Source organism: Thermobia domestica, unplaced genomic scaffold (genome assembly GCF_964235325.1).
Source record: "Thermobia domestica unplaced genomic scaffold, izTheDome1.hap1.1 HAP1_SCAFFOLD_263, whole genome shotgun sequence".
Classification (NCBI taxonomy): Eukaryota; Metazoa; Arthropoda; class Insecta; order Zygentoma; family Lepismatidae; genus Thermobia; species Thermobia domestica.
Genome location: NW_027655979.1, coordinates 85,141 through 101,513, shown reverse-complemented (window position 1 = coordinate 101,513; position 16,373 = coordinate 85,141). Strand labels below are relative to the sequence as shown.

General features: G+C 34.6%; 1 protein-coding gene across 3 annotated transcripts in view; it reads left to right on the top strand.

Annotated features, from left to right (window-relative positions):
• Positions 1–364: 364 nt before the first annotated feature.
• LOC145676647 (uncharacterized) overlaps positions 365–16,373 on the top strand; it is a 72,752-nt gene continuing 56,743 nt past the window's right edge. Inside the window, exon 1 of one of the 3 annotated variants that reach the window (XM_081747488.1) lies at positions 365–880. In XM_081747488.1, coding sequence (XP_081603614.1) covers positions 516–880 — 365 coding nt within the window. In that variant the 5' untranslated portion in view covers positions 365–515. The remainder of the gene's footprint in view (positions 881–16,373) is intronic. The other 2 variants (XM_081747485.1, XM_081747487.1) reach the window with 2 other exon arrangements.

The following is a 16,373-nucleotide window of genomic DNA, read 5'->3' as shown; positions in this document are numbered from 1 at the left end:
TGCTCCGTATGAAAGGAGGTTAAGTGGGCCCAGTGATACACCTACACTACACTTAAACTTTCTGTTCCATTTGCACGTACATACATTCCCTTCTACTTTACACTCTTTCACTTTTCTATTTTCATTTTACACTTCCCACTTTCCTCTTTTTTTTGCCCTGTTCACCTTGGCTTTTCGCCCTCTTCCCCTGTCTGAACTCCTTTCCCGACTTTGATTTGCCTTTTCCTGATTTTGACTTTTTCGCCGACTTGTGTCCTGCATTTTATTCTATTTTGCTTTTGAATCATAAATCCTCTGTTTGAGATATACATCTGACAATTTCTGCATTCGTAGCACTAATGACAGGTGAGCCGGTGCACCAACCTATTTTTACCGATAATGGTCTAGGACACAACAAGACAAGTAGGAAGTGGCTTGTAAGTTATTTCATTAATATTGGGAAAATAAAATCAAGTGGGAAAATAAAATTTCCGTAATCAAACAGATTTCAAATTTGTATTAAATTATACGACATAATGGCTGATGAAGCGTCTGTTAAGTTAGAAATAATGTGCAAAGAAGAAATCGAGAATGACTTTCCCGAGAAAGATCCACTCGATGAGAAAGAGTGGATATACGAACCGATGACTGATAATGAAGAATTTATATTATCTACAACGAAAGGAGAGCAAAGAAAGGAGAAGGATGTATTTATGTATTCTTCGGATGTGAAATTATACATTGATACGGTGAAATCAGAATTTGTAGTAGAAGATGGTCCTACAGTTAAAAGTAATTTTGAAACGCTAAGAAAAATAGTGGTTGAAGAGGCCTGCACATCGTACTCTAATGACTACAAGCAAATAACAACGAAAGATTTAAATTCATTTGGACTAGAAAGGTAATGTTAAATTTTCTATAGAGTAGTTGGGTTCAGATTGATAATACAGTTACATGGGTTCCGAAACTTTATAGGTAGAAAGCAATACTTCACGAGAAATAGTAGATCTCGAACGTAAAATAATAACGTACACATTGGAGGTTTCACGGTACACATAGACTAGCTGTACTAGTGATGGGCAATGGGAATATTTCCAGTGAGAAGGAAAATTAAAAATGGGAATATTTCCGGTTTTTCTTGTTGATATAAATTTCCGGGGAGGCAGTTTCTTTACTTTACTTACCGAATTATAAAAACCATATGACCAAATTCTTTATTTTCATTTATTATGATTTACTTCTAGGTTTTAAATAATTTGGAGGTTACAAAATTTAAAATTCGTTTGCTGTACTTTATATGACTAATAATATGATTTGTTTTTATTTCCATTTGCACTAGATAGTAGCAAAGTACTAACTTACAAATGATGAAAAGGAACTAGTTTGCTAAGTAATGTAAAAATTATGTAGTAACAGAGGTAAAGTACTATTAATAGACCCCGAACCATAGCGCCGATGTGTCTCCTGTCTCTGACTCGAATTTTTGAAGAAGTGTTCGGACTTCTCTTACATGTGAATTAACGCATGAAATTTTGAATAACATTTAGGAAGGAACGTGGCAATGTTACGTGAAAACTTAGGCAAGAGTCTACTTAGATTGAGTAAATGCTAGAAGATACATGTGTCGCCAATTTATCAACATTTGCGCATACATATTTATGTTCAAAAAATTTGCAAGATACTTACTTATCTTTATATTTTAGCACATAAAATTGCCATACACGACCTTTCATTCTACCTATTTCTCGAAACTCCATACGTTAATTCACATGTAAGAGAAGTCCGAGTACTTCTTCAGAAATTCGAGTCAGAGAAAGGAGACAGACCGACGTCTGTTACTAATGGTGGTTCAGGGTTTATTAATAGTACTTCGCCTCCATTTCTACATAATTCTAAATTACTTTACAAAATGGTTCCTCCTGACATTTGTAAATTAGTACTTTGCTAATTTTGGCTGCTCTTTAGCATTGGGCGCCAGCTTTTGCACCTACTTTTGTGCGATATTTTATTCCTGTTCGTTTGTTTAATGGTTTCATACGTTACCAAGAATAAATTCAGGCAGCGTTGCAAAGCGAGCGTTAACGAATGAAGGTGGGTTAGAGCCCCGCATGGCACGTTGTTTTCTATCTTCGTTACCAATAATTCACTTTCTTTTCTCACATAAATCACTTCCACTTACCTTTCCGTTTTGTATAAATCCCCTACTGAACTTAAAAAAAAAAAAAAAAAAAAAAAAAAAATATGTTAGATACTTTCTTGACTATTTGAACATCACCATCAACTCATTTCTTCCATAAATCATCCTACTTTCTGCTAGTTTTGGCCTTCCAGTTCTAAACAATTACCTTACTTTTTAGTGCAAATGAAAATGGAACAAAAAAAATTATATTATTAGTTATATAAAGTACAGTCAAAGAATTTTAAATTTTTTAACCTCCAAATTCTTTAAAACTTAGAATTAAATCATAATATATTGAAATAAAGTAGTTATTCGTATTGTTCTTATAATTTGGAAGATAAACTAAAGAAATGGAAATAAATTCCTTCCCGGGAATTTATATGCCAGGGAAAAAACCCGGGAATATTCCTATTTTATAAATTCCTTCCCACCGGGAATATGCCCACTGCCTATTACTATTTCTGACCCCTTTACAATGTAAAGAAAGACAATTACCGTCCAGTAGAAATTTCAGAAAACTATACACTTAAAATGAAAGAACAGCAAACAAAACAAAATAGATTTTTACAGCTAAGGAAAAAATAATTAAAACGAAATACCTCGTACTTCAATTCAGAACTAGGGCCTCGAAACAAACATTTCTGCAAAAGTTGAGCCAATATGAAACTGTTCTGCTTAACAAAGAGCGAAATGAACATTTATGAATAATATTCTCATAACTCGTAACTCCTGACACGAACATATAACAAAATAAAAGAATCTGACGGACTTCCAACCAGGGTTGGCAAGGTAATTTACTTGTTACGTATTTTACGTAAATTACGCGTAATTTACTAGTAATATATGTCATGTACAACACCAGTTTTTTACGCAGACGTAGAAAAGTATATTTCATTAAAACTAAGATCATTTTGAATAGTCGGTTATATTGCAAGCTTAGTTTTATTATTTAAGCATTAATGCATTATTATCTTCTAAACATCATATTTAAAAGAAATGGTTTCATGCCAAATAATAGTAGTAAAAGACAATTTTGGATAGCCCCTCGCCGACTCACTAGTTTCCAGCTATTAGCGCACACAAAAGCACAACCATTCAACATATAAGCTCACACATTAAAAATATAAGTGTTGGTTCGGACATGTTTGAAAGTATCAAGTAACCTTTTGATTATAACAATTTATTGTTATACCTTTGCAGCTTTTAATATAAAACTCAAATCTTTTCAGTATATTTTGAAACGTATTAGAAAAGAAAAAGAGATTGACTGTTATGCTCATTTCACTTTCATATTACATACTAAGACACACACAAAACTCATAGGAAAAGTACTGAACAAAATATTGAAATACTGAAATTTTAGAATAAATTAATTTGTTTTTCTCCCATGTCCCAACGATACTATATATACCACTTCCCTTAGCACTGGACATATTGGATTTTCAACGAAAAAAATTATTAGATTCTCATCTTAAACACACACAACTGAAAAAAATATAAAAGCACCCAACAGAACATTATACTACATTATTCGGAATTAACTCATTTATTTTGTTCTTTTCTTCCAAGTCCAACAACAACACTAAATATATTACTTCACTTAACACTTGTCTGTGATTTGAATATTTAATATAGATCTTTTTCATGCTCATAATAAACAGACAAAAAAAAAAAAAAAAAAAAAAAATTCTCAACACGATATTAAACTAGTTGTTTCTTCGTTGTTTTTGGAAAGAAACAAATTGTCTTTCTGCCTACTTCGAATACTGAATATATTATTTCACTTCTTTCCAATAACACTGAGTACATCAATTCATTTAAAACTTATCCATTATTTTAATTCTAAAAAAATGTTACATGCCATTTCCATTATAGTTTAGTACAATTCGAACACAATACTGTTAATCGCACTAATATTCATCACCTGATTGCTCTTCTAATTTGTAGGTGTAGTATTTTTAAAGCAGTTTCTTCGAACGTTCGAAGCTAAGCCGGTTCCTTGTTACGTTACGGACAAAGGACAAATTTGAGGAAAAGTATTTAAATTTGCGCTGAACATGCTGGGATTTTTAGTAACAATAGCAAAGTCCGACAACTCCTTATGTTGCCGACTAGCGAAATACCGGAATCTGCGTGGTTTTGTAATTCCCTTCATAAGTTCTTCAAATTTTCCCCGATATTGCTAGTAGCTAGTTATTCCTGAAGGGCCGAGGTTTTCCAACAGAAACTCCTCTACTTGTTCGTGATACTTTTCGTTCAATTTCAGATCTTGGTACAGGGGATGGAGAATATTAGCTGCTAGACTGTATATGTTCAAGGATTGATTTCTTTTTTTTTTTCTACATGTGTGAAGAGATTCACTTGGGAATCAGGGAGACGGAAGTTCATCCACAATTCAACAGCGTTTGCAACACTTTGCTCTTGCATTTGGAATGCATTTATTAGTTCAATCACTGGATTAAGTACTGGAATTGTATCGGAAACTTCTTGAAGAAAGGCACTGCCATAGAAAAGAGATTTACCTCTAGTAGGTATTTTATCAGTTTCGTTATTGGCAGCAACTTTTCTCATTGCAGTTAAATTATTAGAAGGGGACTACCATGGATTTCTCTGAGGGCACCAGCGAGTATCTACAGCGAGGCATACTTTACAGCTACTATTTTCTATAAGTTTATAATTCCGGTCAGGGTGCTTGAAAGTCTTCAACACCATGTTAGCTCGCGATATAATCTTTTTCTCGAAAGCAGGTCTTTGGCTAGAACGTTTCCAGTATGTGCATTACAGGGAGAATGCCAAATTCCATAAAGTTTACCCATGTTACTTGCATTGTCTGAAACGGTGCAATAAACATTCACATTGTATCGTTTTTTTTTTTTTGCTTGTTTTCTTGATTCACTGACGTCACAAAGATTCTCGTCTGTTTCTGGTAAACCAAACATCGAAAGCTTCGAGGAAAATGCTTTCAACTTTGCCACTACTTTCACATGCATTGTGAATAAGTGTTACGACTTTTTCTGTGTTAGTAGATTCGTTTTTCCAACCATCTCTAAGCAAGACACAGTCTGTGTCTTTGGTAGTTGTTTTAGTAACTGCAATGTACTCTTCATCGAGTAAATTATCGGAAAGTGTTTTCTGGTTGGTGGTTTATAGGCAGGCTGCATTATTTTACAAAAATTTTTGAAGTGCACTGAGTCTATCACACTGAATGGGATGTTGCAGCCATATAAAGTAGTGGCAAGCGCAAGATCTATATCGTGCTTCGTGGTAGGATTCATTCGATCACAAGAATCTGTTATCTGTCCTTTACCCGTGGAAGATTTTCACCTGATAGTAATCGGACATTCTTGATGAGAAGAGGATGGTTGATTGACTATTGATGACGTCGATAACTCCCCGGTCTCGGAAACGACTGAGCTGGAACTGGGAGGGGGATGGCTTCAAACTGGTGGTAAAGGATCATCTACGTCTATTGTTATTTCTGAGTCCGAATGACCTGCGGGGAAACTGGAAGTCTCTATCTGAAGTGAAGTCTCCTGCGACAGTGGTTTTGAAGGAGCTGTACTCGAGCTGGAAGTCTGGCACAAACCTTCTCTTGCAGTATTTTCCCTTTTCTCCACATTCACAACACTTAACACAATTGTTGTGTTCAATTTTAATGGGATAAATCCGAGTTCTTCGTACACGTTATGAAGGGTTCTACTACGTAGATTCATAGTGATGTTAAAATTGTCCCGCACAGTCACCTACAGACACAGGAAGTTCTCAAGTCACAATTCAGCACTCAGCCAGAAGCGTAACTCAGATTTCTTCAGCATCACTACACCAACTAAAGCAACGTCTAAACTTCCACAATTTATGTTAATAACAGAGATTGTGGAAGAAATACTATTCCTTTATTGTTATATCGTCGTTCCAGACTGTAGAGCAGATGAAGCATTGAAAATTCAAGCTGGCTTGCGCCAACAGTCAGGGAGCGCCAACGAGACGGCGGCAGCAAGTCGGCAAGTATGAAGTAAAACGGGTGGGTGTCAATGCAGAAAATCGTCCTCGTCACACGTGGAGACCACGAAGGCTTACTATTGTTGTTGCAGAATAGTCTCCCCCACAGCTTCTCTGGCATAAAATTTTTCTCGATTACACAGGATTTAAAACATGAAACATGATGAAATGTGTTTTCAACAGTCACGCGCGCAAACCGTATTATACAATGCTACTTTACAAAGCCAGTACAAAATTCCCAGTTTATGCTTACAGACTAAGTTTTGCAAAATCCAGCTAGATTCCATACAATTTTAGGAAGGATTTTTTTAAAGTTCAGCGTGTAGGTTTTCTTTTAATTTGTAGACCTGTTTCTAACTTTTAAAGTACTTTACGTATTTTACGTAAACTACGTGTTTCTACGCGTCACGTAAAATCCTTTGTTACTCGTAATTACCCAACCCTGCTTTCAACAATAATAAAGCTGCCAATTCGCACAGGTAACTGCTTGAAGTAAGAAGAACACTGATTTTTATAACATACAAAATATATTCTTAACTCAGTGGTGCTATCTAATTTTTCAACAAGTCTCTCTCTCTCTCTCTGTATATATATATATATATATATATATATAGTAGACGGGTAGATATATTTCTCTACTGGCATGTAGCGACCTACACAGTATACTAGTGGTATGTAGAAATTATGTAGCACTTCCAATATCTTTGAAACAAATAATCTAAGATAGATGGTTGTCAATAAATAATTTAAAGACCTTCACTCAGCAATGGATCCACAATTGTTGATATTGGTATATATGTTTTTTTAAAAATATAAATAATCCTCACTTCTTCAGTGATTCCAGTTCTCATTCTTAATATCTGAGCATTTGAGATTAAGTAATAAACGTCTATACCTTTATCTGAGAGATTGTACTTAACCTTGTAGGTGTAAGAATTACTAAGAATAAGGACATAAAATTTACCGTTTCCCTCGCCTTCCATTAATCTTCTCGTATGTACAGAGCAAAAAAATGTTCTTCAAGTAGGTCCATTCTTTTTGGCTGTAATAAATTTGTATTCCACAAACTCTCCCTTCCAGTTGAAATTTTTCAACGCACACACTTGCTATGCTAACAGAAATACAGAAGATATAGAAATCTTATCTGTATGGTTTACTTTCGATTGCCGAAAATAGGTTCTGCTAAGTGAAGTTACGACCGCCCATTTTGTTTTTGATATAAATTGTTTATAAATCTTGAACAAACGAACATTTTATGAGAACAATCGTGAACAAATGATCTGCATGGTTCAATTTTCAAATTCTGAAAATAGTTTCTGCCTGGTTTAAACACATACTTTGTTTGGCTACTTTCTTTCACTCTTGGCTTGGTAATATGTGAGTGTGTGTATATGTGTTATGTAGGTTTATCTCGGCATAACAAACAGTTCCTCGAACTCGAAATATTTTAACAACCGGTTCGCCCGAACCGGCTGAATAGTACAACTGCTCTTAACCGATTATGTCGAACTGTGTTCAATAGCTTGTCTTCCTTTTCACAGATACCACAAATCCTTTTAAGGTTTAGTACACTAACATTAAAGCAAAATCTATAAGCATCAGCATCATTTCAGCAAATTAATGTTGTTACCTTAGAAAAATTTAGATTTCCTCTTCCTTTTTCATCACGAGAACCTCTACGCCATTAGACATTGTACGAACACAACAGCAACGAAGCAGCACTCAAGAATCCACGTGTAGTATTGAAGACTGTCACACAAGATGACGTCATACCCTATTCACAATTCCCCGTTCAAATAAAAAAGCATTTTGAACCTTGAACCACATCACTTCTTACAGGCAATCAAGTAAGCGGAACAGGTAAGCTCTCAAAACCGGAATTAAATGATAAAATCACTGAATCGAAGAATGAATGAAATGGCTATAGAAAACCCTTGCCCAAAATTATAAAGATAAGACAGTGTTTTGCAAGTATTGTGAATATAAATATGTATGCGCAAATGTTGAAAGCCTTCTGGCAGTTACCGAACCTAATTTGTTTATTATTTAAATTTTTAATATGTTTTTAATATCAGTAGTAGGGTGAAGTTTAGGAAATTAACTTACATATAAATTTAAACTGTTTAGCGGTGTAAACGTATGTGCCTTTACTATACCATTTTCTCCACATATTTACTTGCATAGAATATTTGTAAGTAAATAAACACTTACGCATACTCTCTAAATATAATAAAATAACATAATACCGTTTAGAATATACATTTCAAGAATCCTCTGGAGACAACAGTAATAATATAATGTGATAAAATAAAACGAATTTATCTTTGAAATTATAATACAGTAACAGAATGCAATTTTCTTTGTGATTGTACACAAATTCCCGGAAAATTCTCATTTTTGGGAATCTACCCCAGGAACGTGCCCAAAATTATCTTCCCGGGAATTTGCCCACCACTAAGCTGTACACAAAAACATAAGTGATCGATACACGATATCGTCCATATAAATAATTTGTTGCTCTCATCTCGAAGGAGAAATGTTTACCCTTGATTGCACTTTTCTCGCCAAATTCTTGTACATATCTAGAATATGATCTCTGCAGTAAAAGCCTTCTGATAAAGAACACTTAGCATTACTGAAGGGGATCCGAAATTTAAATGTGAAATTTGTTATACTGGAACAAAAAATATGGACCTTTGTAATTTTACCCACGATTTATCTCGAATGCGCCCAGCCAATTTTTCCGGAGGTCTTCCAAACACATTAGCAAAATAAGATAAGCGAGAATTCTAACCACAAAACGGTGCACATTTATTGAAAGATCTATACATAAATCCGTCGCATGTTTACATTTTACATTTCTGTATTTTCAGCAATCATTTTTTGGGGTGTACTTATAATTCTCGATACATATATACTTAGTAGCCTTCAGTGTAAGTAGCCTACACGATAAACACTATTAGGAAAAGATTAATAAACTTGTGTTAGATGGTCACTAAAAGCACGAATGATATGTAACTGTGTCAGGGCAGGATCGCAGCATGTTGGCAAGAGCGACATTGGGGGATGAATCTGGTCGGAGCAATCGCGTCACCGAAGTTGAGTACGGTATTCATAAATGAGTGTAGCGGAAACCACTGTATGTAGTTTGATATTACTTTTCTTACGTTTTGAGTTATAAAGTGTGTATCAAAAAGAATCATTCGGTTTTAAACAATAATTCTATTCTGTCTTTTCCGAGATGTGAGTGAACAACGTACTGTTGGAAAGAGGAACATTTCTAGTTGTACATGGTATCCGCTAGGTAGCAGCAGTGTGCTTGAGTGAACGCCCACTACGGTTCGGATTAAAAATGTCATCTGGGCAACAGAAAGCGTTTTCCGTACTACGTTTTGCGGAGTGCTAGTCAGTGATAACTGTTCAGCGTGACTTTCATACTAAGTATGGTGTGGATCCTCCTACTGCACAGAGCATTGGACGATGGCATGAACAATTCCGAACAACAAGCTGTTTGTGTAAGGGAAAATCACCGGGACGTCCTCGACTGCCCGACGCAGACGTGGAGTGCATCCGTCAATGTTTTATACGCAGTCCACAGAAATCCGTTCGTCGTGCAGCATGACGGCTCAATATGCCCTTGATGCTCGTCTGGCGTGTGTTGCGTCGTCGTTTACACATGAAACCATACAGAATTCAGCTACTGGAAGCTCTTTGTGAAAGTGGCAAAGAAGGACGTATGGAGTTTTGTAATTTCATTCTTGGCAAAATTGCAGAGGACGACAGTTTTGTTCAACGGCTAGTGTTTAGTGACCAGGCAACATGCCATTTGAATGGAAATGTGAACCGCCATAATGTGTGAATATGGGGAACGGAACACCCAGATGAAGTTGTACAACATTAGAGGGAGTCGCCAAAGGTTAATGTGTTTTATGCAGTTTCCCGAAAAAAGGTGTACGGTCCATTTTTCTTTGTGGAGAACACTGTGACAGGGATAACCTACCTTGATATGCTTGAGTACTAGCTTTTCCCACAGTTGGAGACTGATTCGAATGATTTCATCTACCAACAACCACCGCCACAGATAGGAAAGTGAATGGGAAAGTGCGGAGACTTTTAAATCGAACGATTCCACAACGGTGGATCGGTCGCACTGGACCAAATGATGCAGCGTTATATTACTAGCCTCCAAGGTCACCTGACTTTACTGTATGTGATTATTTCTTGTGGGGCTTATAAAAGACCCCGTTTATGTGCCTCCGTTACCAAACACATTAAATGAACTGCGACATCGCATAACGGCAGCTGTGGAGCTGTAACTGAAGACATGCTAGCTGCAGTTTGGGACGAATTTGAATACCGCATGGACATATGCCGTGCATCTCACGGGGGGCACATTGAACACCTATAAACAGGTGCAATAAAAATTTTTCAGTTTCACTGTCGTGCGAAAGGAAAACTATTTGTATATGTTTATTAGTTTCAGAAATACAGACTTGCCAAAGTGGATGAATCTTTTTGATACACCCTGTATATTTGTATGGTACTAAATACGTTAAAGTAATGAGTAATACCTTATAGTGAGATATGTTATTATTACTTGCATACTTATATTCCAAATTAAGATACTAGTAATATAAATTTCTCAATTACATGAACCCCTTAACTCTATGACAATTCTATAGTTAGCACATTGACTTTTGACACTTCATTTTACGTACAATGAATACCAGCTACTTTGCGGGTGAGATTTGATCTCCATGCTTTAATTTTCCGTAGATAGGCAACCCACATTCAAGAACATAACATATTTTGAATATTTACACAGTACTGTATTAAAATGTTTTTACGGCTTCATTCTGTAAATTGTACACTGAATCTGCAAAAATCTTCACGTTAGAAAAATGAAACTCGGTTTGTGAACTTCATTTCTAAAAGCAAGTTAACATACATTTATATAATTTACAATCTGGAATAGAGGTTCGGAAGGGGAGAAATGTGAAAAAGATCGAAAAGGGGCGTTAATAGTGTCGAATCCAGTCTTCAGGCTTTCCAATCTGGTTTGTAGCGGATTCAATAACACTAAAATCAAGGCAAGCCTAGAACACTTCTCAGCGTACCTAAGAATTTGCCTGTTGATATTTATTTTAATCACTTATAATAATAATTTTAATTTTGATTAGGCGATGACAATTGTAATGGAATAGACGTTGCTCTTCTTTATTCATTCTTTTGAAAGTACTGTACACAAATATTTTATTTTCGTGCTACTGCCGCTGTTTTAGATGACACAGATAACATATAAGTTTTGGCACTATTATAACAGTAATTTGTAACTAAGCATTTGCAATAAAAATTCTTTATTTCAAATCAATTTTGAACAATGCATTCAAGAAATATAACGGCAAAATATATGTTGATCACACACACTTTTTAGTAATAAGAAATCTACAGCATGTGGTTTATTTCACTGATAAAATAAAAAAAAAATATGAATAATCTCAGGAACCCTCTCCCCCTTTAATATTAACTGTGGCGCCAAGAATCCGCTGAGTTTGGAAAATAAGAAAGGATAGAAAATTCTTTATGACTCATATCCAGGTCAATCCTTACATTCTTTTTTAGATTCTAAAAATTATTAAGTCATTTCATTGTCTTATAAGAATAACGTGATTTTAAATTGTAACCTTCGTGGCTACAAGCAGAATTTGTGCCATTTATCGGCCTAATATCAAAACGTGTTACAAATAGAAAGATTGTGAACATTTTTGTAACGTGTATTTTTGACTTGTACTTTTTAAATGCAAGTATTCTACTTCCCACTGCGGAATGTATAATTTAAGTTCTTGTCATTTATATTAAATAAGTGTAATTACAAGTTTTAATTTGCTAGAATTTAGAAAACTGCAACAGTGTCTCCAGCTCCCACACAGGACGTTAGTTCCATTCGTTCTATTTCCAACACATACCAAATTTGAACCTCTTGTTTGCGCTGCTATGGAACCTATCGCAGCAATATGTGTTTGGTATCATGCTATCACTAGTAGCAAAATCAAGTAAATGCTGAGTAATTTTCTCAAGAATGAAGAAGGACGTAATAACGTCTCTACTGACAAGCAATGAAAGGATTCTCGATCGTTGTATTAAAACTTATTTAAAATTAGGGCTTCTAAACGGCTCGTTTTGTGCTTTTGTATTTTATTGTATTGTATTGTATTTATTTCATCCTTTTTTCATACACTTAGCACTGTATTACAATGCATATGAAGTGGACACGTCATTTATATAAGTAAAAAAATAATAGTGAAAATTACACACACTGGGTTAATAATTAAGCCTTACTTCTTACATCCTATTACACTGTATATTTTACATGACATCATTGTTAAAAATAAACTTAGTAATTATAACTTGCAGTGTATTTAGAAACTCTCCAACAAATATGTAATGCTAAAAGCGAGTAATGACATTGATTTACTGTACACCATGTAACGTTTCTATTCACTTACCAGTTCATGTATTCCTCTACGAGTAAAAGCAATGTTGTAATAAATATTTGTGGAGTTCCTTTTTAAATTTAGCAACGGAGTCCTGAGTTTTTATTTCTTCCGGAAGTTTATTGTAAAGCATGATACCCGCTTATTTACACCCTTTTTCATATAATACTGTTCTGTGTTCTACAATAGAAAAGTTTTCTTTGTTTCTTGTGTCATGATCATGTTGCTGTTCTACTCGCGTAAGGATACCTTGTAGGTGTCTCTTTACAAATATCAATAGATTTAAAATATACAAACAGGATACTCAAAGTATACGAAGTTTTTTAAATATTTGTTTGCAATGATCTTTTGGTTTAGCAGTTGCCATCATTCTTATTATTCGTTTCTGTATCGTAAAAATTACTTTGTAGCTTGTGTAGCTTGGTTTGTATCCCTATTATTGTATGTAATTGCCACTACTTGCTGCCGATTTTTCAGATACGATTGAAACCATTTGGATGCAATGCCTCTTATTCCGTAATCTTGTAGCTTTGAGAGAAGATTTCTATGTGACGCTAAGTCAAATGCTTTCAAAAGATCCAGAAAAACACCTATACATTTCTCCTTACTATCTAAACTTTTATGTACACTTTCCACGAAGTTATATATTGCGGTTTCCGTTTCTTTCCCTTGTAGGAAGCCATGTTGCTCGTGTGTTATTAGATCATGTTTAAGTAAAAAGGATGCTAGCCGGACACTCATTGTGGTTTCTAAGATTTTTGAGGAAATTGAGAGAAGCGAAATAGGCGTATAATTTTCAAGCGCTGATTTGTCGCCTCTTTTATATATTGGTTTTAGTTCTGCAATTTTGAATATACTAGGGAATTCTCCACTTGAAAACGACATTTTTATGAGGAAACACAGAAGTTCAGCAATATATTTAATGCTTTTCTTTACAATACTTGGCGGTATGCCGTCTACGCCAGCTGACCATTTACTTTTCATTTTTTAAACCACTTTTATTATTTCTGTATTAGTAGCTGGATGTAGATACATTGTATTGTTGCAAATTTTTGAGAATATTTTCGAAGTAGACAATGCTGGATCATTATTGTACGTTTGTGATAAGTTGGTGTAATAGTTATTAAATAGGTCAGCAATTATACGATTATCTTTTATTATGTTGCCAATTTTAATTACCTCAAAATTACCGTCATCATTACGAGTGTTTAAACTTATCTCGCTCTTCACTAGTTTCCACAACTTCTTCGATTTATTATCTGATTTTTTAATGATTGTGTCATTGTGTAATTTTCTTGCTGCTTTTAGAACCCGTTTGTATATGTTCTTGTATCTTTTGTAATATGTCTCTGTATGTGGTGATAGATTTCCTTGTGTTTTAGCTTTGTTAAGAAGTCTCATTTTTTTACTTGCTATTCTGATCCCTTGTGTTACCCAGGGTTTTGATTGTTTTGTTGAAGTTACACATTTTACAACAGGGAGTGCTAGATCGAAATATAATCTTATGGTGTCAATGAAATAACTGGAAGCTTCATTAACCTGATTATGTATATAAAGCTCGTTCCAATTTTCTTCCCTGAGGTGATTAAAATATTGTATATTTTCGTCATTAAATTTTCTTTTGTATCTTACACTACTTGCTTTTGCATTACAAAAACTTTTATTAGGAGTTACATGTATGTCGAGTACTTGGGCAAGATGGTCTGAAAAACCAATGCTGAAGACGTCTACTGTACTGTTGTAGTTAAGATGTTTGCTCACTATGAACTGCTCAATTGCACTTTTAGAATATTTTGTATTTTGTGTGGGAACTTTAACAATTGCGTCCATATTACATGAATCTAGAAGTTCTACCTCGTGTTTTATAGGCTGTAAAAAGTCTATGTTGATATCGCCAACAATTACGACGGTCTTCTTGATTTTCATAAAATGATTTAGTATCGTATCCATCCTATTTATAAAAATTTCTATATTACTGTCGGGAGTACTATATACACATACAATTACAAGGTTATAATCTACTATTTCTAATGCACAACTTTCAAAGTGTTTTTCTACATTTAAATATTTAAACCTAATGTATTATTTCGTTTTTAGACCCCTCTTTGCATATATACAGGCTCCCCCTCTATCTCTATTACTTCCGTAATATCCTGGTCTTAGCTGAAATTCAGGAATGCTTAGGTATTGTAAGCAGCCTGATTGTAACCAGTGTTCTCTTATACAGATTAAATTTACTCCCAATAATTTGTCCAAAAGTAGTTCTTCCAACATGCTCTTTTTATATAACGAAAAACCTTATACATTTTGATGGAAAGTAACTATATTATTTCTATTATGTTTGTAACTTGTCAGACTGTATACTTTGATAACATGTCTGCACTTTAACGGCATTATTCTCAATATACCTTAGTTTTAATTTATTGCCAATTAGACGTTTATCAAAACTTCAATTATCTTTACGGATGTCTTTATGTTGGGTTGATGATCCTACCACAAAAAATAAGCCGGACGGTGTGTTGGAGGGTTTCTTTCTCTTTTTGATTTCCTTTATACATTGTCCTGATATGACGTAATTTCTTGAGAGACAATGCCATTTGAAACATTCATATTTTCAATTTTCGATTCTACTGTGATACCGTCTTCATTAGAGGGTATGAAACAATTTTCTTGACATGGAATTTCACTACTTTTGCAATTTATGTCAAAGTTTTCACGTACTGTACCATTTGTATCAATAATTATGGCTGTTTTATTTACACTAATTTTTGCTGAAAGCTCTCGCATCATTACGCTAAGTTTCTCGCATATTTCTTTTTTACCTGTATTGCTTAAGTGCATACCATGTCTTGTGAAATATCTACGAGGAAAATCCTCAACAGTTAGGTGTTGCACATGATTATAACGTTTACTTAATTTATTAAGTTTCTTTATAAGTTTTTTACCGCTTGGTTTACACAAGAAGAGCTAATAAGATCATAGTGATGTGGAGCACCTACAACTATCACATTTGTATGAGTTAGATTTAGTAATAAAGAGCACAGATCTCTTATACCCACATCAGCTTCATTTCTAGCAATATCGTTGGTCCCTCCGATAATAACAAGTACATCGTTCTTGGTTAGATTATTACTATTTAAAGCCACTGGCTCAACTACGTTACCTATTCTTGCTCCCGGTTTAACTAAACTAGTAATTTGTTTATCTACCAATTTGAAGTTTAAAATACCGGCCAGTCCCTTTGCATGGCTGTCACCATATATCACCACTTTCCGCTTGTTTATTTCTGTTGAACTTACTTTCGACTTCCCCCTCAAATTATTACTGCCAAATTTTATACTTTCATTTCTTGTCGTTACTTCACTACTTGCTCTCAAACCGTGCAGCTTTGCGCCCTGAGTTTTGCCACTGCTTCCATCATGAACGCTTGTGTGATTACTACTATTTGTAGACCTTTTATTTAGTTTCCTGCACCTGCTTGTAGCTTTTAACTGTGAAATGTATAATTTAGACAGTGTCATTTCTTTTAGGTGAGTCATTTAATTGAGAGATTATTTGACAGTTTATAAAAATGTGAGAATATCCGTAGTACAAACTATATACACTTTGCAACCATTCTATTTGAAGTATGTTTCCTACTTGGACCAGCTATTGCCAGTTATTTTGCTTCTAAATGCAGAGAATATAATCAGAGATTTAGTCTTCCTTACCAGATGGGCGAA